At 39.7% G+C, this 24,556-nt stretch overlaps 1 protein-coding gene and 1 pseudogene across 5 annotated transcripts in view; one reads left to right on the top strand and one right to left on the bottom strand.

Annotated features, from left to right (window-relative positions):
- The window catches only part of Coro1c (coronin 1C), a 79,865-nt gene that overhangs the window by 40,113 nt on the left and 15,196 nt on the right, over positions 1-24,556 (bottom strand). For 4 of the 5 annotated variants that reach the window (XM_027923382.2, XM_027923381.2, XM_071617333.1 and 1 more), the window contains exon 2: positions 5,255-5,454. In XM_027923382.2, the coding sequence (XP_027779183.1) occupies positions 5,255-5,449 (195 nt within the window). In that variant the 5' untranslated portion in view covers positions 5,450-5,454. Of the gene's footprint in view, positions 1-5,254; positions 5,455-12,479; positions 12,498-24,556 lie in introns of those variants that run through there. The other variant, XM_027923383.2, reaches the window with a different exon arrangement.
- Positions 23,626-23,760, top strand: LOC114081915 (small nucleolar RNA SNORA40; annotated as a pseudogene).

The raw sequence follows: 24,556 nt of genomic DNA, 5'->3' as shown, positions 1-24,556 counted from the left end.
ATACAATGCGATAATGTAGCCTGTAGGACTAGTGGTATGAACAAGCAACTAAAAAGAATCCAAAGGACGATTTCCTCTGTCTCAGCAAATCAAAGGTAATATTTAAGCTAGATATTAAATGGTAAGAAGAAACCAAATATTTATTAGGCACTAAGAATACTGACTGAAATCAATCAAGATTCCTTCCTCAATAAACATGACAGAAACACTCTAAAATAACCCTTGTCAACCCAGGTTCCATAAGAGATTTAAGTTCCAATGCCCCAAGGCAGCTATTATAGGTAGTGAATCAATTTCTCTTCTGTGCATCCAGATGGTACTATCTATGTCATACTTGCAAAAAATTATAAAATAGTTATTTAAATGGTTTTCTGTAGGTCTGACCTTTTACCCCACCCCCTGCTTCCTGATTGCCAAGAGCCGAGCAGCTTGTCTCTTCCATGCCCTTCTGCCAGGTGTGCTGCCTCCCCTCAGACCCAAAGAGATGGAGTGGCTGACCATGGACTCCAACCTCTGAAACTGTGAGCCAAAATCAATCTTTGCTCCTCAAAGCTGTTCTTGTCAGGTAGTTTGGTCACAGGGACGAGAAGCTGACTAACACACTCTTAGACACCAAGCTTCCTTCACAAGAGAAGAGTCAAGGGAAGAAGGGAGAAAGCCGTGAGGAAAGGCAGAAGTCACCCAGTCTGCACCCTCCATTCAAGTGAGTGTCAAGAGATCGAGAACCTATAATTCTAACCAACACCCCCATCCCAATTATCTATTAGGCAGGATTTATAGGTTTGCTGTGATCTGAAGTTTGTGTGCCCCTAACCAGAAGTACTGCTGTATTTCTGTCTGAGCCTTCACAGATCACAATGGGGAGGGAATGCTTTAGTCACACGTCATGAGTGTGGCTACTCCATAAAGGAAAGGCTTGTTCATGCCAACATGGTAGACTGCACGGGGGGCTGACAACCTGTGTGCTCTTCAAACAAGGCAGATCATGCAGTGTGGCAAAAAAAGTATCCCTCATAGCCAAAACCACAAAGCCAACTAGTGTTCAACAAGACTGCTATTTATTATTCATCCTCTGAAAGACTAAGGAATAAAAAAATGTACTAAGCCACACCTGGAAAAGTCACGGTAAAGTGGCATGCCAGAGCTTGATGGAAGAATTACAAAAGAGATGGGGAGTCACGTGTGCTAATCTAAATCACCCCACCTCAGGACTGAGGACTTTCATTATTCCTCAAGCAGTGGCCTCTTATAATCTAATAAAACCTTCCTAACAGAAACCTTATAAACCAAAAGCTTAAAATATATATTATTAAGTGTGCTTCTTGCTGCATATGCACATATGCTTGTATGTAAGCACATACAAGTGTGTTTTAATGTATTTGTTCCTATGACTCTTTTCATTTTTAGATTTTAAATCCTGGAAGACAGAGACCATGTCTAACTTATTTAACAATCTCCCAGAATCTGACCACAAACCTCATGAGGTTACAATAAGCCCTATTTACTGCCGACATTAACTAGTTTTAAAAAGAAATTCATAGAAAGCTATGTTTCAAACATAACTTCATATTTGGGAATTTGGGGTTTCTCTACTTTAAAGCAAAAACAACACCTTGTTATAAAACTTTTGCATAGTTGCCAAGATAATGAAGTTGGAGGAATCTCTTTTCCAGGAAAAAGAGTCATACATTAGGATTAATAGGTACCTTGGTTCCCAATCATGTTTCTCCTTCAAGATTGCACTTCTAAAGAGGAGACAAACTAAATACCAGCGATCTACTAGGATGCTTTCTGGGGGAGATTAGGAAACTGACCATAACAAAAACTAGATGCAAGTCCTCCTGAAGGGAAGACACTGGCACAGGGCAGGCCCTAATCAGATTACAGAGGGTCAACCAACTCACTGCATGTGATAATCAAAGAACAATGAAGATTTGTATAAATAATCAAACCTCAACTACAAAAGTGTCAAATTTATAAACCTTACTCAAACACTTATTTATGATTCTAGTAAAATATAAGGTAGGTATCAAGAGAGCAGCCATCCCATAAAGCAGACAGAACTATAGTTTTTCTGACAATGTGGAAGATGGTATTATTTTCTATAGCTTCTGACATACAGGTCTCCCTTAAATGGTGTTAAGAGAAATCTAAAGTTTCCCATGGTTTGTAAAAGATAGACACATAGAGCCTTTTGTGGATGTGGAAGCTGAAGGGAACTGTCTGATCTTGGTGGAAAATTAGCCATTCAAAAGTTTATTTTGGGCTTCTTAATTGGCTTGTACCATTTCTTTGACAAAAAAGAATGCCTTAAATTTATCCCTCAGTTTATAAAAGAGGAAATAAAACTTTTTAACTCCAAAACAGATCATGAGGCTCCAGTGCTTGACCTGGGTTGACAAATGGTGGCTGTCTTTTCAACTGGCTGCCCTAAAACCCCCTAGTAACAAGTCAAGTTTCCAGATGCTCCTTGCTTTTAATGAAGGAATAACCTAAAAAGTTGTGGATACAAATGCAAATGTCATTTAGTTCAACTCTCTACCTCAAAATTAGGTTAAGTACAGGTATAATAATGTGGTTATTTGTCATTCAACAGAAAATTTCTCCACAAAAATAAAAGGAAATGGAAATTTTCAATTTAATGAAAAGATTAACCTTATACCAGAGTAAGGAGATGCATTTGGAAACACATATTTTCAAAATTTCCCCCCAAAGGCATCCATCTCCCAACCTCTGTAGAGAAATTATTCTATTGAATAATATCACATCAATCCAGCCACTAAAGTAAAATACAAATGTTAAAATAAAACAAGTTAGTCATGAGCATTCCCGAGAAAAATACAAGGAAACCAAAAATTTTCCCAAGGGAAAAAAGCATAAAAAATATAATGGGAAACAATACTTTGAAAGAAAATCCACTTTGTTGTGACCACTTTCAGAATCCCGTGATCCATTATGATGACATGCACCCTACCATATGCAGCTCAGATGCAGAGGGGCCATCTGGGAGGCTCACTTCCCCTCCACGTCAACGGCTGTAATGTGGCTCAACATCTGCAAGTCAGCAGCACCGAGCCCTTATCACCAGAGCTCAGGACCCACCAAACTCATTTTGCTCCTCTGAACTAACCAGAAAACAACTGTTTTCCATCCTTCTTCATAGTTTTTTTCCTACTGTTATTTCCAATTTTAAGATTTGCTGGGGCTGGGGATGTGGCTCAAGCGGTAGCGCGCTCGCCTGGCATGCGTACACCCCGGGTTCGATCCTCAGCACCACATACAAACAAAGATGTTGTGTCCGCCGAAAACTAAAAAAAGTAAATATTAAAAAATTCTTTAAAAAAAAAAAAGATTTGCTAATAAAGTATGCATAAACAGTCAGTGAATGCACAAAATTCTTATCCTTACTTTTCCTTTGTAGTACTGAGGATCTAAGTCAGAGCACTTTCACACTGGGCAAAATCACTAGCCCTTTTGATTTTTTATTTTGAGACAGGGTCTTGCTAAGTTGCCAAGACTAACCTCAAACTCGTGACCTTCCTGCCTCAGCCTTCTGAGTCACTGGAATTACAGGCATACACCACCATAACCAACAAAAATTCCTGTTTTATTTCCACCTTCAAGTGGGCTCTCTTGAATAAAGGATTAAGTAAGAAAAAGAGAACTTGGAAGCCCACTGAAGTTGAAGTACACACAAAACAACTCTCAGTCAAGATTCTTTATTTCTACTACTGTTTTTTTTTTTGCAATGCTTTCTGTCAAGTCCCACCACTTTGCCTGAGAACAGGTTCCTCATGGCTCCACTGGCCGCCACTTATCTGCCTCATGTGAAGGCCGCTGTGGCACAGGGCCTGGCGGGCTTTATTTCAACCTTTATTCTTATTGGTATCAACAGGACATAGGGTTGGGGAAGTGTCCTCAACCCTCCAACATTTACTGAGCATTCACTCTAGCCTAAGTATAGCTCTGCTTCTCAGCAGGGCACAGGGGATTTGAAGGCCTATAGGCAGGTCTGGTCTAGGAAGTCTGGCAAAGGTGGCTCTGAACTGCCATGCTGAAGGGACCTCAGGTAGGTGCAGTCCCCTCCACCCTTGGCTCTTGGGCCAGCTCCTGCTGCTCTCGGTCCAGCTGATGCAGCTGTGGTTCCACAACTTCAGGCACCTGCACCTCCAGCAGGTTTTCCATGCCACATTCTGGCTCATCTCTAATTAGCACCTGGATGAGCTTTTCACATCAGGCTCTGGTTCCCAGCTATGCAGCTCTTGAAGATCAGGTAGGTTCCCTGATCCTGCACCTGCTGCTGCCCAGGTGCAGTGGCTGTCAGCAGCATGATGGCTTCAATGAGCATCTTGCGGATGTCGGCATCAGGTTCACGCTGCTTCTCTGGTGGCAGGTACTGCAGGTCAACAGGCAACCGGTTCATCTCTTCCTCCGAGACATCCTCAGGCCCAGCCAGGGGCAGTAGCAAGAAGAGAATAATGTTGACTTCAGGCCCAAGCAACCACTCATGGTGTTGGTGCTCAAAGCAGCAATTCCGTAGCATTCCTACCACCCCTCCCCTGTGCACTGAGGAGTCTGAACGCTGGATAAGGGGCAGCAGCCGCTGGACCACGCACCTGGGTTGGCTCTTCCGCATGGCGATCGGCCCAGGCACCCAAGCCAAGCGGTGGCTGGGCTGCGGGATCTCAGCCCCCTGCCGGGGCCACAGCACTGCCCACCAGAGCTATTTCTACTACTGTTAACACTGTTTAAATTCTATGCTTATGTTCAAATTTATGCTTATTTTTGTCCAGAATTAAAATATGCATTGTTTGGAATGTTTTCTTGAGATCTTATTTCATTTACTATTCAAAAACCAAAAAGTCTTAGCCCTCCTGATTTCGAAAAAAGAGAGAGAGAACATTAGCTTACAAGTATCTACACATTTAAACCTATAACTTTAAAAATTACTCTCCAAAAGAAAATCTTTTGTGAAAAGGGGATGATTATAAACCAAATCGTAAAATTCCTATCCTGTGCTCATAGGATCATTATCATGATCTTCATGCATAAAGGGCATGCTCAGAATAGAGGTCATCATTCCACTGAATGAATCTGTATTGGAGAAAAACCGATGCGGTTAGTAAGGCAGGTAAAACTAACTTCAACTGCATCAGAGCCTACCAGTCTCAGCAAACCCACAATTCTTGGTGAACTGAGAAAACACGGAGACTACCAGAGGGTGTCTACCAGAACAGGCAGTCACATTACTCACCTTGTGTAAAGGGAGCACCAGGAATGCTCCACCCCCACTCGCTTCCACGATTATGGCAACGAATCTGGGATTAACAGCACAAAAGGAACTATCCCAGGTCACACGAGAAACTCGGATGTCATCGTAGCACTGGTCATTTTTCACTGCTTGTCCAAATACATGCCGAAACTTGCTCTGCCGTACCACTCGCCTCATTGTGTCTGTAGAAGAAGAGCAAGAATTATGTGGCAAACTGAAACTTTTACAAATGAAAAAAAAAATAAAGCCCCAAGTTAGAAAAACAAAATGGTATGGTATTTTGTTTGCTCTCCAAAAAAATAGCCAGGTTGCAAATCCAAATTTCCTTTAGCAGCACATACCCGAAGAAAACTGTAAAATGCGTCAAGGAAAGAATTACAAAGAAATGAAAAATTCCTAATCCAAGATCCAGAGCAGCTCATCAATTTTAATTTCAGGAGAAAGATTAAAGTGAAGAATGAAGGAAAATTAGTTTTTCATGGCTCGGTGGGAAATGATGGATGATCACTCCAACCCTCACCCCTTTCAAAGATATGAAAACTCCCAAGTTAAGTGGTCTGGTAGCTGTGAGCTGAAGAAAATCCAAAAACAAGCTTTGATTTCGTGGCTTTCTCCTCAGTCTGCCAAGGTAATTTTTTAGTTTTTAAACATTTTCCCCAGACATCAGCACTCTGCTGTCTGAAAAGTGTGCCTGCTTCCCAGGATTTCCATGAGACCAACTAGGCACAGTGGAGAATTCTACAGACAGAAGCAACCACCCTGTCTTCAAGAGCTTTCTAACCTCCTTTTAAGTCAGGCAAATAATCAAAGCAACTCAGGACAAACTGCCTAGAGCTGAGGGCCACATGGTGAGAAGAGGGAGGCAGGGGAAGGCAGCCCAATGGGTCTTAGAAAGAGAAGTATTTCAAAAAAAGTAAAGCAACCAAAGCCATGTTTAGGATGACCGTAAGTCTGGCAGTAGCATAGTGGAGGAATTAGACAGGAAGAAGCTAACTAGGTACTGGCCTAGGCAGCTGTGACAACAAACCAGAACTGGAATGACATGACTGTTAGCACTTGGAGGAAATGAAAAATGCAGGAACAATTCTGAGGAGAAATGAAACCAGGATGGGTTTTCACATCAGAGTTTATCATTCACCATACTCATTTCCCAATAAACCAGGGAATGAGGGTGGGGGTGACAAAGCCAGGTTGCTCAGCTTCCAGGTGCATCATTTCAGACTCCAGATTCCACTGGACAGCCTGGTACACACGTGCATTGAAAGCTCTGACCAAGGCTTCTTAGACTGCACTTGATGTAATTTTCCTACCTGCGGCCATGCGACATTCTGTTCAAATTGGTTAGGAACATGGATAAGACCTATGAGGAACTGGAACATGGCAAATCAACAACTCAGCTGAAAACCAGACCCCCACATACGCAGGAGAGCTAGCACCTGTCCCGCATGCCACTGGCACATGGCGGGCTTTTGCTGGTTCCCTTCCTCATGGCCCTGGACCCAATGCTAAATTCAAAGAGAGAGCATTTATTTTCGCCAGAGCTTCCATTTACCCTTCCAAGACATGTGCACAAGTGGCCTCTCTCCAGCACTGGGGCATGTGGCTGGGCTGAGGCAATAGGCCCTTGGCAGGCAAACTGAGCACCCGTGCTCCTCAGTCCAGCTGTTGTTGCTAGCTTTTTCCGGCTGATACCCAGGACCATACATTTGGAGTACTCGGTAGAGGGGATGGCAAATGACATGCTTACATCTGGCCAGGGTCCTTCTCGAAAATGAGTTAGGTAAGACAGAGTCCATGAGGTGGTGAAAACCAGAAGGAAAGCACATCCATACAGAGGCTGGCGAACAACCAGCTGGTCTCAGATGCCATCTCCCTACATACAGCCACCTGCAGGTTATAAACGCTGGAATCCCTACCAGCAATAAAGTAAGTTACCAAGGAAGAAAAAGGACTGCACTGTGTCTGCGTCGATATCCTTCATATATAAAAAGTTCTTACGAATTTATACAAATAAAAGCCAATAGAAAAATTAAGCAAGACATGAAGAGTTAATTTACAGAAATATAAAATGGATTCACCACCTTCCTAAAAATCCTAATAAGCAGTAATAAAGTGACAATAAAAGAACCAAAGAAGTATAAATACCAAAGGTCAATAGAACAGGAAAGGAGCCTGAAAGAAGGCAAATGTGACAACAAAATCTTGGAAAATGCAAAGTTGCAGTGCATGTGTGTGTCCACCATTCAGCTGACTGTCTCAGGAAGAGAAGCCAAGGCCCACGGTGAATTCCCAGGACACCCAGAAGAGAAACTGTTTCGAAAGGACAGAATTGACTGAAAGTCTGAGTTAAGAGAAGCTCGACACCCAGATCCCCTCCCTCCAGGGCAGTCATGGAACTGGCGCATTAGAGCCACACTGACACTCTGGTTCTGTAGTGAGGCCTCCAGCCCCTTGTTCCTCCTCACTCCAACAACCAGACCTCAGCCAGGAGGATATCAGACTTCACCTTAGTGACAAGGTCCACCACTCAAAGGGCCCCTCTACCCACAGGGGTATCAGGTCAGCTTTTAAAGCATTTTAAAATGTGAATGGAAATTAGAGGAAGGCTTCTACATTGAAAAACAGAGACATTTTTTCTTCTTCACTGAAATGAACCAGATACCATCTAACCCCCACAAGATTAAAATAAATGTGAAAAAATGCTGATGATCTTCTTTGAAAGATAATACACAACTCTGCTGGTTGACTTACTAAAATGCACTAAAAATCATTTCCACATCATGCATAGTGACAACTTATTTTCACCCTAACTACATCTGGGTAGAATAATAGAGAGGTTCTTTTGTTACAATTATGAAGTAGAATGTTAGTTGCAGAGCTGAGAAGGGGGTGGAGGCGCCAATGCTTCCAGCTTTGTGCTGAATCAGACATGTGGAAACGCAGCTGAAGACCAGTGTGAGCCCATTCCCATCCAAGGTCAAAACTGCTCTGGGCTCAGCTGTCCACATGTGACACAGCTGTTTTTGCTGCACAGAATGTCTCAGGCCCTCCAGGCACATAATAGAGAATAGCAATTAAGAGAGCAAACTGCAGAAGCAGACAGCCTCCTGAGTGAGGCTGTATTGTTTACTTCCTGGCCATGGTTCATTAGGGCAAGTCACTGAATCTCCATGTCAGATTCTCTATTAGAATGTAGGCATGATGTATATAAAGCTGAAGTGATTATTAAGTGAGCACTTGGTGATGCAACAGAGTGGCAATAGATTACTATGACATAGCATTCGGTACAGTCAGATACACAAAACTAATCATGCAATAAATGCCAACTGTTTTCATCTTAGTAATTAACATAAAACACTGGACTCTGCCACTTGTTGCGAATTACTTAACCTCTCTGAGCCTCAGTTTGCTTATCTATAAAATGAAGGGAATGATACCCAAAACAAGGAATTAAACCAATACCTGATTAGGCCAGGTCCAAATGGCTTCACCACTAAAATCTATCAAACATTTACAGAATACCAATTCTTCACAAATTCTCCCCATCCCTCCCCAAGAGGGAAGGCTTCAAAATGAATTGTATAAGGCCAGTATTTTTTTTTGTAGTAGCGTGAGTTTTATTTTTCCATGAAAAAAGTTTAACATAGTTTTGTACATAAGTAAAAAGATATGCAAGTCAAGTACAAAGAAATCCCAGATCCCCCTCATCCAGTTTCTCCAATTGAATAATGTACTACATTGCCTGCCCCCACCTTTACATTGTGTGATGTGTAAAGAAGAGGGCAAAGTCCACTTTTATTCCTAATACCATGGGAATAGTATCAACAGAAGTATAAGGCCAGTATTACCTTAACAGCCAAACAAAGACATCACAAGAAAACTACAGACCAACATCTCTCATGAATATGAATGGAAAAATCCTCAATGATACACTAGCAAAACAAATCCAACAATTGATAAAGGAATTCTAGCCAGGTATGGTTGCCATGTCTGTAATCCCAATTATTCCAGAGGTTGAGGCAGGAAGACTGACAATTCTTTAAGATTGGGCAACTTAGCAAGAATTTCTCTCAAAATAAAAATAAAATAAAAGGGCTGGGGATGTAATTCAGTGGTAGACACTTGCCTAGTATGTACAAGGCCCTGGATTCAATCGCCAGTACCACTAAAAAATGAGAATAAAAATAAAATATATCCCACAAAATTACCATATGACTCAGCCAACTCCACTCCTAGGTATATACTCAAAAGAACTGAAAACAGGTAATCAAACAAATACTTACAGATGTTTACATTATTCACAATGGCAAAAGAATCAAATGTTGATTATTCATTGGGCAAAACATTCCAAACAAACAAGAACTCCTTTTTCTCTCTTTCTTTCTTTTTTTTTTTGGTCCTGGGTCTTGGGTACTGACCCCAGGGGAGCTTAACCATTGAACTACATCCCTAGTCTCCCTTTTATGTTTTATTTTGAGGCAGGGTCTCACTAAGTTACTGAAGCTAGCCTGGAACTTGCAGTCCTCCTACCTCAGCCTCCCGAGTCGCTGGGATCACAGGCATCCAACACAACACCCAGCTCCCTTCTTCTTAAGAGGCTGTCTACACTGTCAAATGGTATTACTGTTGCAATAATTAATTTTTAAAAATGTGAAGCTATAATTTCCAAATTAAGATGTCATCTCACCAAATTTAGGTGTTTTTATTTTATTTCCCGAAGTACTGAGGAATAAACCCAGGGGTGCTTTACCACAAAACCCAGTCCTTTTTAATTTTGAGACAGCATCTTGCTAAATTGTTGAGGCTGTCCTTAAAATTGAGATCCTTCTGCCTCAGCCTCCCGAGGTGCTGGGATAATAGGAATATACCACAGCATCTTAATGGGTGTTCTTTTATTAGACGTTCCATCCCAGACTGATTAAACCACAAAACTAAAGAATCCCCCCAAAACTAAAGACTGTTAAGGGAATCTAATTTTCAATAATATCAAAAATAAATAAAAAAAATTCTGAGCTAATACAATAGGCACAAAGTCCTAGGAAATGCTAGGTTCAATTTCAATTGTCCTCTCAGAGAACAGTTCAACCTTGGAGAAGCTGCCTGCTCATGAGGCCTCTCAAGTTTAAACTCTTAAAACTGAGTAGGGCCTTTTCTTTGTAACTGTAGCACCATCTCAGTAACAAAAATAGTGAGATGCAGCAATAAGTCATTCATAAAGCAAATCAAAGAAATGTACACAAATTTCAAAATAAACCCATTTAGATAGAAAACAATGCAATGTGGTTTTTACCAAAGCCCTTATAAGATGCAACTTAACATTCTAGCCACATATCTATTAAAACTGGCACAATTCTAGAACAGGATTTATTAAATTAAAAACTGAGATGCCTTTAAAAGACCATGAAGAATAAGTTCAAGGTGCGGTGGCGCACGCCTGTAATCCCAGCAACTCGGGCGGCTGAGGCAGGAGGATCGTGAGTTCAAAGCCAGTATCAGCAACTTAGTGAGGCCCTAAGCAAGTCAGCAATGCCCTGTCTCTAAATAAAATATAAAAAGGGCTGGAGATGTGGCTTGGTGGTTAAGCACCCCTGGGTTCAATCCGTGGTACAAAAAAACCCACAGGCTCAACTATGAGATGTTCTCTCTGGGGATTGGTCAAAACCTCTATCCTAGACAGGTGCAGGGTTGTATGCCCATAATTCTAGCAATACGGGAGGCAGAGGCAGGAGTATTAAAAATATGATGCCAGCCTGGTTACTTAATAAGACTCTGTCTTAAAAAAAAAAAAAAATTTAAGGGGCTGGTGGTGTGGTACCTCTGGATTTAATCCTCATTACTACTAAATAAGTAAATGAATCCTCTATCTTAGAAATATGGACAACTGTCTCCCTGCCCAAGTTTCTCAGTAATCCTAAAGACCAAAATAGAGAATTGGATTAGGTATAGATCGTCCAGGAACTATCATAATAAAATTTTAATAAACAAATAAAGCACTGTGTTCAGCTCCAAAAATCTAAGCTGATAACTGATATTCACAATACCTGACGTTTAAGGAAACAAAAAATAATTTTCTTTACGTTAGGTAAGCCTCTTAACCAGTAAAAATAAGATCTACCGCTACAGTTTAAGGGCTTATTTTTTGTGTCAGAGGAAAGTTTGCTAAAATCACTCTTAAACAAAAAATCTTCATCTTACTGTCAGTTGATAATCTACCTCTAAGAGATTATAAAGGCATGCTTCTTATGGTACTGCTGAGTTACATATAGAAATTTTACCTCATGCACCATACAGGAAATGTGCTGGAAAAAAAAAATTAGATAAGACAGTGTTTATATCATAATGGCATCAAATTAAATATATTTAAAACACCTGAGTAAATATTGTTTGCTATACTTTTCAGCCTACTTCCATCAATTTCATAAAAAACGAACATAATTTTGACATTTTCCTGTTTATTGAGAAATTATCTGTTTAAAGATTCCAGCAGATGTATTTCTATGGTTCATATGAAAGGAAATGCATCCTGCTAGGAACACATACAGGAAAACCCCTAGGAATAGCAAAATTCTGCTCTGCACATTTGCCCAGACCATTCTAGATTGTCAATTAGTGGAGTGCTCAGTTGGCTTAGAATGTTATCTCAGTCAGCAGCAAACACGGTAAAAGAGACTCCAAAGTGTCCCATTAGGACCAGGGCATGTTCTCTCTAAGCTGCTGCTTTTATGTAAGCACTTTTTAATGCAGAAGCAATCATATGTCTATTTAATAGAAGGTATGTAGGAAAGCAGATAAGTAGATAAATGTTCTAAACTCAGCTATTTAAATGACAATGCCAGGCTGGGGCTGTAGCTCCGTGGTAGGTTGAGTATTTGCCTCGCACTGGGAATGGAGCGCAAGTGAGGCACTGGGTTTGATCTCAGCACCACATCAAATAAATAAATAAATAAGGGTGTTGTAAGGAAAGTCTCCATCACTGCTCTTTTTCAGAATTGTTTCAGCTATTGTAGATCCTTTATATACCTATATGAGTTTTTAGATTCAGCTTTCAGGTTTAATTTCTACAAAACAAAATAAATAAAAGATCAATATTTAAAAGCCTGAAGGAAAAAATGTGTCCATCTACAACTAAAAACAAAAAGGCAATGCCAACAGTTAAAAATTCCTTTTAAAGAAGGTGGAAATGTAAGCTAGGTGTGATGATACATACTTGTAACAGCTACTCGGAGACAAAGCAGGAGGATCACAAGTTCAAGGCCAGCTTCAACTGATGAGACCCTGTCTCAAAGTAAAAAATAAAAATGGCTGGGGATGTGGTAGAGAACCCCTGTGTTCAATTTTCAGTAGGGACCAAAAATGAAGAAGATACAAATGTAATAATATGTGAGCCTACACAGAATACATATTCACCAGAGCAGACATCCCAAGCAAACATGGGAGGTACTGGGATTAAATATAAAATTCAACATTCATCATTTCTGGATACAAGATGACTGAGCTTTTTCAAATTTGCTTAAACAAAATCCACCACTGACACTCAAAGAATTCTCCTAACAAATCACACATTTTTATGGCATCCAACTCTTTACAGATTCATACATGAGAAATTCCAAGAAAAAATAAGGGGGCTTTATTTACTCTCTTTAGTAGAAGCTATTTTAAAAAGAAGCAAAGACCATATGCAACATTTGCTACAAAGCACAGCAAAATGTCAGATACATGAGAGAACTCCTCAAAAACAGCAGCTATGGCTGAAAGAGGCTTGCACTCTGCTGCTGACATGACCTGCTGACCACTTAAGCTGACTGACTACTGCTATGGAAAAGCCTGGGTGTTGGTTCAATTTATCATGACACCAAGAGTGGTAAGAAAAAGTGGAGGGAAATTCACACTCATGAAAGCTTCTAAGTAGTTTCATCCCATTATTCAAACAGGTAATAGATAAAATAAAAATGCCAAGAATGAGACTTATCCATTATAATGCCTTATTGAATTCAATAATCCAATATAATTATTTTACTGTTTCTAGAAACGAAGAGACAAGAAAATGTAAGTAAGAACTACCATTAAGTGTCCAGGCCCAGGTCTCAAAGAAACCCAGAACAGAGAGGGTTCCAAAGCTCATCAATTCCAGGCTCCTCATTTTTCAGCCCACAGACATTACGTGACTAGCCCAAGGGGAAAGAACTTTTCAAAGAGAAACAGTGACCTTGAACCACCAAGAACTAGGCAGTTCAACTTCTCACCCCATGAAATTCTGTTCTTTTCAAAATTAAAACCCCATCACACACACAACTCACCTCCCCCCAGTGGGTCGATAGTGGTACTTAGAGCTCCTTCAGGGGGTGCCACCTCAACAGCCCACAGTCCCACTTGGCTGGTTTGTACAATTTTTAAATATGAAATCTTAATTTGCCTACATTTTATAAATGTGAGTAAAAATGGAAAAATAAAAATACAGAAACTGGCTACAAAAATTCAAGTATAGGGCTGGGGATGTGGCTCAAGCGGTAGCGCACTCGCCTGGCACGCGTGCGGCCTGGGTTTGATCCTCAGCACCACATACAAACAAAGATGTTGTGTCGGCCAAAAACTAAAAAATAAATATTAAAAAATTCTCTCTCTCTCTCTCTCAAAAAAAAAATTCAAATATACTGAGACAAATGAGAAAACATTAGGTATATACAAGGAATCAAATCTTTACTTCTGATTTAAAACTCTTAAAATAGAAATTTATGTATTTCTAAAAGTTAACAGTTTCTTTTTTTTTTTTTAACATATTTATTTATTTATTTTAGTTATTGGCAGACACAACATCTTTGTTGGTATGTGGTGCTGAGGATTGAACCTGGGCCGCACGCATGCCAGATGAGCGTGCTACCACTTGAGCCACATCCCCAGCCCAAAGTTAACAGTTTCTAAAAGGTAAAACATAATGAATATTTCTCACCTTTAAAAAAAATTTATTTTTTTAGTTGTAGGTGGACACAATACCTTTATTTTATTTTTATGTGGTGCTGAGGATCCAACCCAGTGCCTGATACATGCTAGGCAAGCACTCTTTCCTCTGAGCCAGAAAAGAATTCATACATTTTACAATCAGTACTTTTTAGAGACTTTTTTTTTTTGGAGGTGGTGCTAGGGATCAAAGGCCTCATCTCTAGATAACCATTCTACCACTGAGCTCTCCATTCCCACCCATATTGCTACTACTCACTTTAGGAACTTCTTACAAAGAGAAATTAGAGACTATCTAACAAAAAACATAAACCCTCACTGATAATTAAGAGTAGAACATGGAACTACAAAAATAACTGCTGAAAATTATGTCTGATAAGAAATGAAATGAGCACAAACAGCAACACATGACAATCCTGATGACTAAAATCCACTCTCTCATACCTAGATTAAAGACCCTTTTGTTTTTAAACTAAAAGATACCATAATTGGTCCTGTAACTCACCTAAAGTAATAGGAATGATAAGACAAATTTTGCAATTATTAAAACATGAGATGCTAAGACCTTAGGAGACATCTCTAGCTCTTTAATGCCAGAAATATATATATATTTTATTACAAAGAAAATGTGCAAAGATGACATGTTTATGATACGTCACATTTCCCAGTCTTCTGCTCACCACCAGCAACTTTATAAACATAACTACTTCCTCCCATCCCTGAAGCTTTGAAGAAGGACTGCTGAAGAAACCTCCATCTCAAAGCCCCAGAGAGCACTATGGCACCACAGAAAACCATCTGAGGCTGCAGCTGACTCCCTAAGGTGCACACAGGAGACAGACTCTGCATCTCTCCAAAGAGCAGGAGACAATTCAAAGAGCCAGATTAACCCCAAGAGTTCTCAAGCCAAATGAAGAACTCTTACAGACACGAGTGACCCAGCAATCTCACTTAAAAACTAATCCATGAGTGTTTTGAAATACTCTTGCTACACTGATGACCTACTTTTCTTATCAAAAACAGGTTAAAAAAAAAAAGACACACACAACACTGTGAGACTGTCCAAACTTGCTAAGTCTGTTTTCCACTAGTCAGATGGGGTTTCTCTTAGAATAAAATTTTAATAATTCTCTGGCAATCCTCTTACACTAGGAAATGAAATGACTGGACTCTCAATCTTTAAAAAATAAAAATTTTTAAAAAGACATTTTTATGAAAACCCTCAAAAGGCCAGTCATAGGCAAAACTAGCAATGTCCCCCCCCCAAAAAAAAACAGAAAAAAAAAAATCACCTTCTATTAAGAATTTCAGTCATCGTCTTTTTCTTTTTTAATATTTTATTTTTTAGTTGTAGGTGGACACAATACCTTTATTTTATTTTTATGTGGTGTTGAGGATCAAACCCAGGGCCTCACACGTGCTAGGTGAGCACTCTGCCACTGAGCCACAACCCCAGCCCTTCAGTCATCTTAATACTCCATATCCTGGGCAAGTAGGAATTGAATAGATTAAATGAACATACACAATGTTTCAGAGAAATGGTACAGGAAAGCAGGAAAAGTGCTGGCTTGGTTGCATTAAACACAAGTTTATCCTGACACTGTTACCTACCCACTTATAATCACCCTAGTCCTCAAATTGCTGGTTCCTTCAACTCTGAAAGGGGAGAACTAAAATAAGGTTTAGGGTCCTACAACAATATTAAGCTTAGGCATCTATAGATATTTCTTCTTTCACCAGAACTGTTATGGTTTAGATCCAAAATGTACCCTAATGGCAATGTGCTAAAGGCTTGGTCACCTGCCAGTAGCGCCTGCTCCTGGGAAGCAGTACAACCTTTAGGTGGTAGTGTCTAGTGGAAGGAAGTGATCACTGGGGCAGACACTTGAAGGGGATGCTAGGACCCAGACCCCTTCTCAGCTGTCATGAAGTCAGCAGCTTTGCTCCACCATGCACTCCCCACTGACATGTTCTGCCTCACCACAGGCACACAGGCCCAGGGCCAAGAAATGAAATAAATCCTTCTGCATCATAAGCTAAGTATCTCAGGTATTTTGTCACAGTGATGGAAAACGGACTGATATAGGGACTAACATAATCCACATACCCCTAATAAAACACACACACTGAGAACCAAATTAATTACTCACATCCACAGGGTTACACAAATAACACATATACTCAGATGTAATGATGAACAGATTCTTAATTCTACTCATTCATTTATTTGACAACTGTATTAAGCTCTGACCATGTGCCTGGCACCAACTAGACAATACAGACACAACTGTGAACAGGCAAGCAGTTCTGGCCCCTACTCTCATGGCACTCCCAGTCAGTGGAGAAACACCATTATCAAGTATTCACACAAATGTCAATGTGCTGCTGAAACAAGTTTTGGGATGAAGAAGTACACAAGGGATCAGAACCAAAAATCAGGGGAACAGAATTAGCTCAGAGAAGTGATACTTAAGATGAAAACAAAGAATGAGTAGAAGTTAACTGGTCAAGTGGAGTGTGGTGGTGCATGCCTGGAAGCTGAGGCAGGAGGACTGCAAATTTGAGGCAGCCTCACAACTTAGGGAGTCCATAATCAATTTAGTGAGACCCTGTCTCAAAATAAAAAATATAAAAGGGCTGGGATGTGGCTTAGTGGTTAAGAGCCCCTGGGTTCAATCCCTAGTACAAAATTTTAAAAAGTTAATTGGCCAAAAAGAGTCTTTATCAAGAGCAAACACTAGCTGACGGTAGTGCTGCACACCTGTAATCCCAGCTACAACAGAGGCTGAGGCAAAAAAGATTGTAAGTTTGAGGCCAGCCTGACAACTTAGCAAGATCATGTCTCAAAATAAAAGGAGCTAGGGATTTAGCTCAGTGACAGACAGCTTGCCTAACATGCAGAAGTCCCTGGATTCAACCCCCAATATTGGAAGGGGGCAGGTGCGGGGCAGTGAGGGTAGGGGGGAAGCAAGCACACTACTCAGAACCTGGACTACTAAACAAAGCCTAGAAGAGGCTGTAACCCCAATGACGAAGATGGGCAAGGCTGGGAAGTCAGTCATACTGGATCACACAGGGTCCTCTAGGCCATGTTTGGATCTTATTTTTACCTGCAAAATGTTGGAAGCCATAGAAAATTGTTTAAATGTGAGTGGCAGAATCAGATTTACATTTAAAAAGTCTCTTCAAAAGCAAGTACAGAATGGATGTGTAGGTTGGGAGCCTCTAAAAGGATTCTGGAAAGTCAGTGCACTCATCCAGGCCATAAGTGACAGTCCTGATGGAAACAGAGACAAATAGATGGAATCAAAAGACTTGACATCAACTGAATTTAAAACTGTTTTAGATATGAGGACACAACAACAGAAGCACTAAATTTTGACTTGTGCAAGATGGTGGTAGTGCTTTCCCTGAGCTCTTTGGTGTTAAAGAAAACTTACCACCTCTTAGCAGCAGCTCCAAAGAGCCTTCTCATTACAAGTAGGGCATCCAAAAAGAGTAAAATCAAAGTAAAAATGTTTTAAAATATATATATTTATATATATATATATATATATATATATATATATATATATATATAATCCCAGCAATTTAGGAGGCTAAGGCAGAAAGATCACAAATTTAACCAGCCTCAGTAACTTAGTGAGACCCTCAGCAATTTAGCAAGATACTGTCTCAAAATTAAATTAAAAAGGAACAGGGATGGAGCTCAGTGGTAAAGTGTCCCTGAGTTAAATCCCCCAGTACCACAAAATAAAGTTACCTTTTCAGATTAAAAACTGGATCCAGGGCTGGGGAGGTGGCTCAAGTGGTAACGCGCTCGCCTGGCATGCACGGGGCGCTGGGTTCGATCCTCAGCACCACATACAATAAAATAAAGATGTTGTGTCCACCGAAAACTAAAAAATTCTCTCTAACAAAAAAAAACAAAAAAAAAACTGGATCCAGCAGCTGGAGGTGTAGCTTGGTGGTATAGTGCTTGCCCAGCCTGCACAGGCTCCAGGTTCAATTGCCAATACCCACCCTCAATCCAAAAATGTGCCCGCGCACACACACAAATTACAGTACTCTTCCCACAAAGTATCAATCTGGAACTTAAAGGAAAACACATTATAGGGCTGGGTTTGTGGCTCAGAGGTAGAGTGCTCGCCTAGCATGCATGAGGCACTGGGTTCGATCCCCAGCACCACATAAAAATAAAGATGTGGGGCTGGGGATGTGGCTCAAGCGGTAGCGCGCTCGTCTGGCATCCGTGCGGCCCGGGTTCAATCCTCAGCATCACATACACAAAGATGTTGTGTAAGCCGATAACTAAAAAATAAATATTAGAAAAAAAATTCTCTCTCCTTAAAAAAAAAAAGATGTGGTGTCCACCTATAACTAAAAATAAGTATATTTTTTTAAAAAAGAAAAACATATTATGCATGCTTCTTGACAAGAAATAATAACTGTTTAAAATAAAAATCAATTTCTGGAATTTTCAGACATCCTACAGAAACAAGAAAGTATACCTCTTACAATCTTATCATTGCACCTTAAGAAAAATGTTTTTGTCTGCCTGATCCTTTTTAGTAAAATTACAAATTATTTCCTTATCAGTTCACCTCTAAAGGAGGGTGAGGAAGATGACAAAAATACAATCTGGTATGCTCAAAAGAACAAGAAACCATAAGAAAGTAACTCACTGGGGAAAAAATAGTTACTAACAAATAAACACTTTACTACCACCAAGTGCTTTAGAAGGCCTCCTCTTTCAGAAGAAAACACTACACATCCAATTTCCAATAAAATGAAAATATCCCTTGGGAAATGGAAACAAATAAAGCCCAATTTCAGGAGGAAACTTTTGGGCCAAGTACTCTTGGAGAGACAATTCAATTACAAGAAAACTTACAGCCTTAGCTGGTAAAACTGTTAGGCTAACTATCCAAAATCCACTTTCCTTCCAAGCTATACCAAGACTTGCAAAGGAAATCATAACCCTGAACACTCTCTGTTAATTACTAAATAGCACCTAAGAGAAAAATTCTCTATGTCTCAAATGAAAGTAGGAAGAATAATTTTTAGATAATATTGAGTAGAAGGCCAACAGAAAGATCAAGAGCTTCCCATCTCTAATATTCTTTCTAAATAACTACACAGCAAGCCGGGCACAGTGGCACATGCCTGTAATCCCAGCGGCACGGGAGGCTGAGACAGGAGGATCGCAAGTTCAAAGCCAGTCTCAGCAAAAGGGAGGCACTGGGGCTGGTGTTGTGGCTCAGCGGTAGAACGCTAGCCTGGTGCGTGCAAGACCCTGGGTTTGATTCTCAGCACCACATAAAAATAAACAAATAAAAATAAAGGCATTATGTACAACTAAAAGAAATAAACATTAAAAAAAAAAAAAAAAAAAGCGAGGCACTAAGCAACTCAGTCAAGACCCTGTCTCTAAATAAAATACAAAAAGGGCTGGGGATGTGGCTCAAGTGGTCGAATGCCCCTGAGTTCAATCCTCAGCACCCCCACCCTCAAAAAACTACATAGCCTGACGTAGTGGGGCACATCTGTAATCCCAGCAACTCAGAAGGCTGAGGCAGAAGGATCACAAGTTTGAGGTCAGCCTCGGCAACTCTGTCAGACCCTGTCTCAAAAAATACATATATGATGGGCTGAGAACATAGCTCAGTTGTAGAATGCCCCTGGATTCAATCCCCAGTATAGGAAAATAACAAAAACATACATTTATGGTTTGTAATACTCTCTAAAAACTGCCAGAAATAACACACATAATAATGAACAATTCATTTTGTTACCGTTTATAATATCACTAATACCATATGAACCAAAACTTATAAATTTTCAAATTTAAATACATGTAAGTGAACTCTTAAGTGATGAGGTCATTTAACCAATGAAATAGTACAGAATTCATCCTGTAACTTATTCAGTCTTTGTCAGATTCTCAAGTAAAATAAATCTCAAGCAAATTAAATACTTGGGGCTCCAGGAGTCCCCATAGTGCCCTAAGAACTGCCCTATGATACCTTTGGGGCTGGGCCAGAAGCCCTCACATGTTCACCGTAAACAAACCTCTACAACCTCCTCCAGGGACAATGTGACGTAATGACATTTTCTAGGCAGTCAGTGTGTCAAAGGATGAGAACTAAAGGAGAAAGACAATTAAGGGAAAATCAGTTTTTTAATGGCTATCTCGACTCCAAGTCTTCATCTTGATATAAACTATGATTCTTACAATATCTATTTTGACAGATTTTTTTCAGATGAAAACAAGCCTCCGCTAGGAAGGTACCTGTTTCTTAAAAAAAAAAAAAAATGTGGCACATATACACAATGGAATATTACTCAGCACTAAAAAATAATAAAATCATGGCATCTGCAGGGAAATGGATGGCATTAGAGCAGATTATGCTAGTGAAGTTATTAGTCAATCCCAAAAAAACAAATGTCGAATGTCTTCTCTGATATAAGGGGGGGTGACTCAAAATGGGGAAGAGAGGAAGAACATGGGAAGAAGATTACCTCTACATAGGGAAGAGGGGTGGGAGGGAGAAAGAGAATTGCATGGATGGTGGAAGGAGACCCTCATTGTTATACAAAATATACGTATAAAGATGTGAGGGGGAAAAAAAAAAAGAATAGCGCTACCCTAGATTAGGTAGAGAGAAGTGATGGGAGGGGAGGGGAGGGGTTGGGGAGATAGGAAGGATAGTAGAATGAAACAGACATTATTATTACTGTGTGTATATATATGAATGCATGACCAGTCATTCTGCAACCTGTATACTCAGAAAAATGAGACACTGTATCCCATGTGATTCAAATATATGATATGTCAAGGTCATTGTACTGTCACGTGTAACTAATTAAAACAAATTTTTAAAAAAATTCTTTTTAAAGTCAAACTTGCTAACCAGTGCTACAAAACAGGGACAAAAGAACCCCACGCTGCCACTATAAGTAAATTTGCAATAAAGCACCAAAATGTATAGTCACTGTGCTTTTCATTAGAATGTTTCAATAAATTAAGGTATCCTGGAAGACTGGTGTGGTAGCACATTTCGACAAAGAAGATATACAAATGTTCAATAAGCATGTGAAAATAAAAGTCATCACTAGTCATTTCAAATACAAAAATCAAAACCGCAATGAGGAACCACTTCACACCACCAGAATGGTGAAAATCAAAAGACAGAAAATAACAAGGGTGGAAAGAATATAAAAAAATTAGAACACTTTAACATCATTAGTGGGAATGTAAAATGATGCAGCTGCTTTGAAAAATGGCAGTTTCTCAAACACAGAACTACAGTTTGGCGTGGTGGCATATACCTATAGTCCCAGCAATCAGGAGGCTGAGGCACGTCAGAGGCCATGCCACTGGCCAGTCTCAGCAACTTAACAAAACCCTGCCTCAAAATGTTTAAAAAGTTGGGCACAGTGGCTCAGAGTTGTAACCAAGCAAGTTGGGAGGCTGAGGCAAAAAGACCACAAGTTTACAGCCAGCCTCAGCAACGCAGCAAGGCCCACGACAACACAATATAAAAATTATTAAAAAGGGCTGGGGGGCGCTGGAGGTGTAGCTCACTTGGTAGAGTACTTGTCTCGCAAGCACAAGGCCATGGGTTCAATCCCCAGCACCAAAAAAAAAAGGCTGGGGGGCTGGGGCTGGGGCTCAGTGGCAGAGCACTTGCTCGCATGCGTGAGGCCCTGGGTTCCATTCTCAGAACCACATACAAATAAACTAGGGTCAATCTCCAGCATTGCAAAAACAAATAAAATATACGTACGAGCTGGGGCTGGGGCTGAGCGGTAGAGCACTCGCCTAGCATGTGCCAGGCACTGGGTTTGATCGTAGCACCACATAAAAATAAATAAAAATAAAGGTATTGTGTACAACTACAACTAAAAAAAAAATTTAATTGTAATTGTCATTTTTAAATATGTTAACAAAGTGTTTGTGTGTATATGTACGTATATCTTTTTTTAAAGTATTTTTTGTCATAATTTAATAAACGTTTATAATTAATATTCCTTCTACACCCACAGAAAATTACTTCTTTATTCATTTTACCTTCTACAAAAATAGGAACATTGATAGTCTCTATAACAAGTATAGCATGCAAAAGTGAAATTTAATTATTCAACTAACATTTATTGAGCACCAACTGTGCACCAGGTAGGATGCTAGGAACTGGAAGCACAAAAAAATATATATATAAAGATATCTTTGGGCTGGGGCTATAGCTCAGCAGTAGAGAGCTCATCTAGCACGAGCGGGGGGCCCTGGGTTCGATCCTCAGCGCCACATAAAAATAAATAAATAAAGGCATTGTGTCCAACTACAACTAAAAAATAAACATTAAAAAAAAAAGATATCTGGGGCTGGGGATATGGCTCAAGTGGTAGCACACTGCCCTGGCATGCTTGAGGCACTGGGTTCGATCCTCAGCACCATATAAAAATAAAGATATTGTGTCCACCTAAAACAAAAAAATATTTAAAAAATAAATAAATAAATAAAAGATACCTTTGACTTTAAGGAACATAAAACATAGCAGTACTGGTATTCACACTCACAAACTAGAAAATAACTATTCACACTTCACTTATTGTTAATTTCTACTCATTTAATCCAAAAACTAATTAGTACTGACATAGAAATCATCAACAATTCTATCTACCGCTGTTAACTCCATATCCAAACTATATTTACACCTTACTCAAACATATCCCATAACTGTATATCCTATTATCACAACATTCCATAGCCTGGGCCTTCCTGCCCACTCATCTTGCAATGTTCTTTCCCAATTACGCCTATTCTAAGTCAGCCAGGTACTATTAGGCACACCATAAGGTGTGCTCTCAGATCCTACAAACAATGACTCTCCAACACCTGTCCCCTGGATTCCAACAGGACTCAGTCCATACCAAAGAAATCAGCATCAAAGAGCTATCCATGGGGTCAGGCATGTAGCTCAGCAGCAAAGTGTCTGCCTAGCACACACAAGGATCTAGATTCAGACCCCAACACCACAAAAAAAAAAGAACTGATGGCTAGAGGAAGCTTGTCATATATTTTCCGACCTTTAACACATTCTTTAAGTAAATCAAGCTGGATGCAGTATCACAAGCCTATAACCCAGCTACTAGGAAGGCTGAAGCAGGAGGACAGCTAATGAGGTCAGTCCTTGGCGCTTAGCAAGACTATACCTCAAAATATAATAAAATAAAATAAAAGGAGATAATGATGTAGCTCACTGGTAGAGCACTTGCCTCACATGTACGGGTCCTGGATTCTATCCCTAATACCACAAAAATAAATAAATAAATAAATAAATAAATGTAAAGCAAAACATTAAGCTTGCAAACTTTAGTGAAGCTAAGGCATCCTGGGCAATTCAGTGAGACTCTGTCTCAAAATCAAATGGACAAAGACTCACATAGACAAGTTCAAAAAATAAATCCTCTTTTGCAACCCAGAACTCTGTTGTTCAGTATGAGTTCTGACACATATAAGCAGGAATATTATACTAAGAAAAAAACAATCAAATGAAAATACCCGGGGATGAGGTCAGTGGTAGAGCACCCCTAGGTTCAATCCCCAGAACTGAAAACCTTCAAAATTCAAAAAAAGAATTATTGGAAGCCAAGTAATCCAAACTCTTCACAGAGGCAATAACAAGAGATATTATTATTATTATTATTATTATTATTATTATTAATTTATTTATTTCCTAATGGTTTGATGGTTTGACAAAAGTGACTTTTGGGTAAGAGTTGATAAAAGAACAATACAAAGAGACCAGGGCCACTGTAAGCTGATCTAACTTACAATCTCCACCTTACCTTGATCCACTTTCCAAAGGTCACAGAAACAAGCCAATTTGCCTTTCAAGCCATGGTTCCCAAATGAAAAAAAAAAAGGGGGGGGGAGAATTGTGCTAAAAACTTTATCAGATTCACTTCTTTAATTATATATATATATATATATATATATATATATATATATATATATATATATATATATATATAATATGTGTGTGTGTGTGTATAGAGGGATCAAATCTAGAGCTTGTGCATGCTAGGTACAGATTCATCACTCTTTCAGAGGTTAACTAGAAGAATTTTTCAAAAGCAGTCAGGGCTTCTTCCTGATTCCAGTATCCTGCCTGAGCTTGGCCTGACCAGACACGCCTTTCCTCAACTCTCCCCTTGAAACCTTGTTATACTGACTAACTACAAAAGGTTCAGAGAGACACTTCATCAGTGAGGAAGCCCTTTTAAAAAATATTAATATTGTACCTCTAAAAGAGTTAAAGATAT

This window comes from Marmota flaviventris, chromosome 1 (assembly GCF_047511675.1).
Source record: "Marmota flaviventris isolate mMarFla1 chromosome 1, mMarFla1.hap1, whole genome shotgun sequence".
Lineage (NCBI taxonomy): Eukaryota > Metazoa > Chordata > Mammalia > Rodentia > Sciuridae > Marmota > Marmota flaviventris.
The sequence above is the reverse complement of the archived record's forward strand: the minus strand, read 5'-3'. Positions and strand labels throughout refer to the sequence as shown.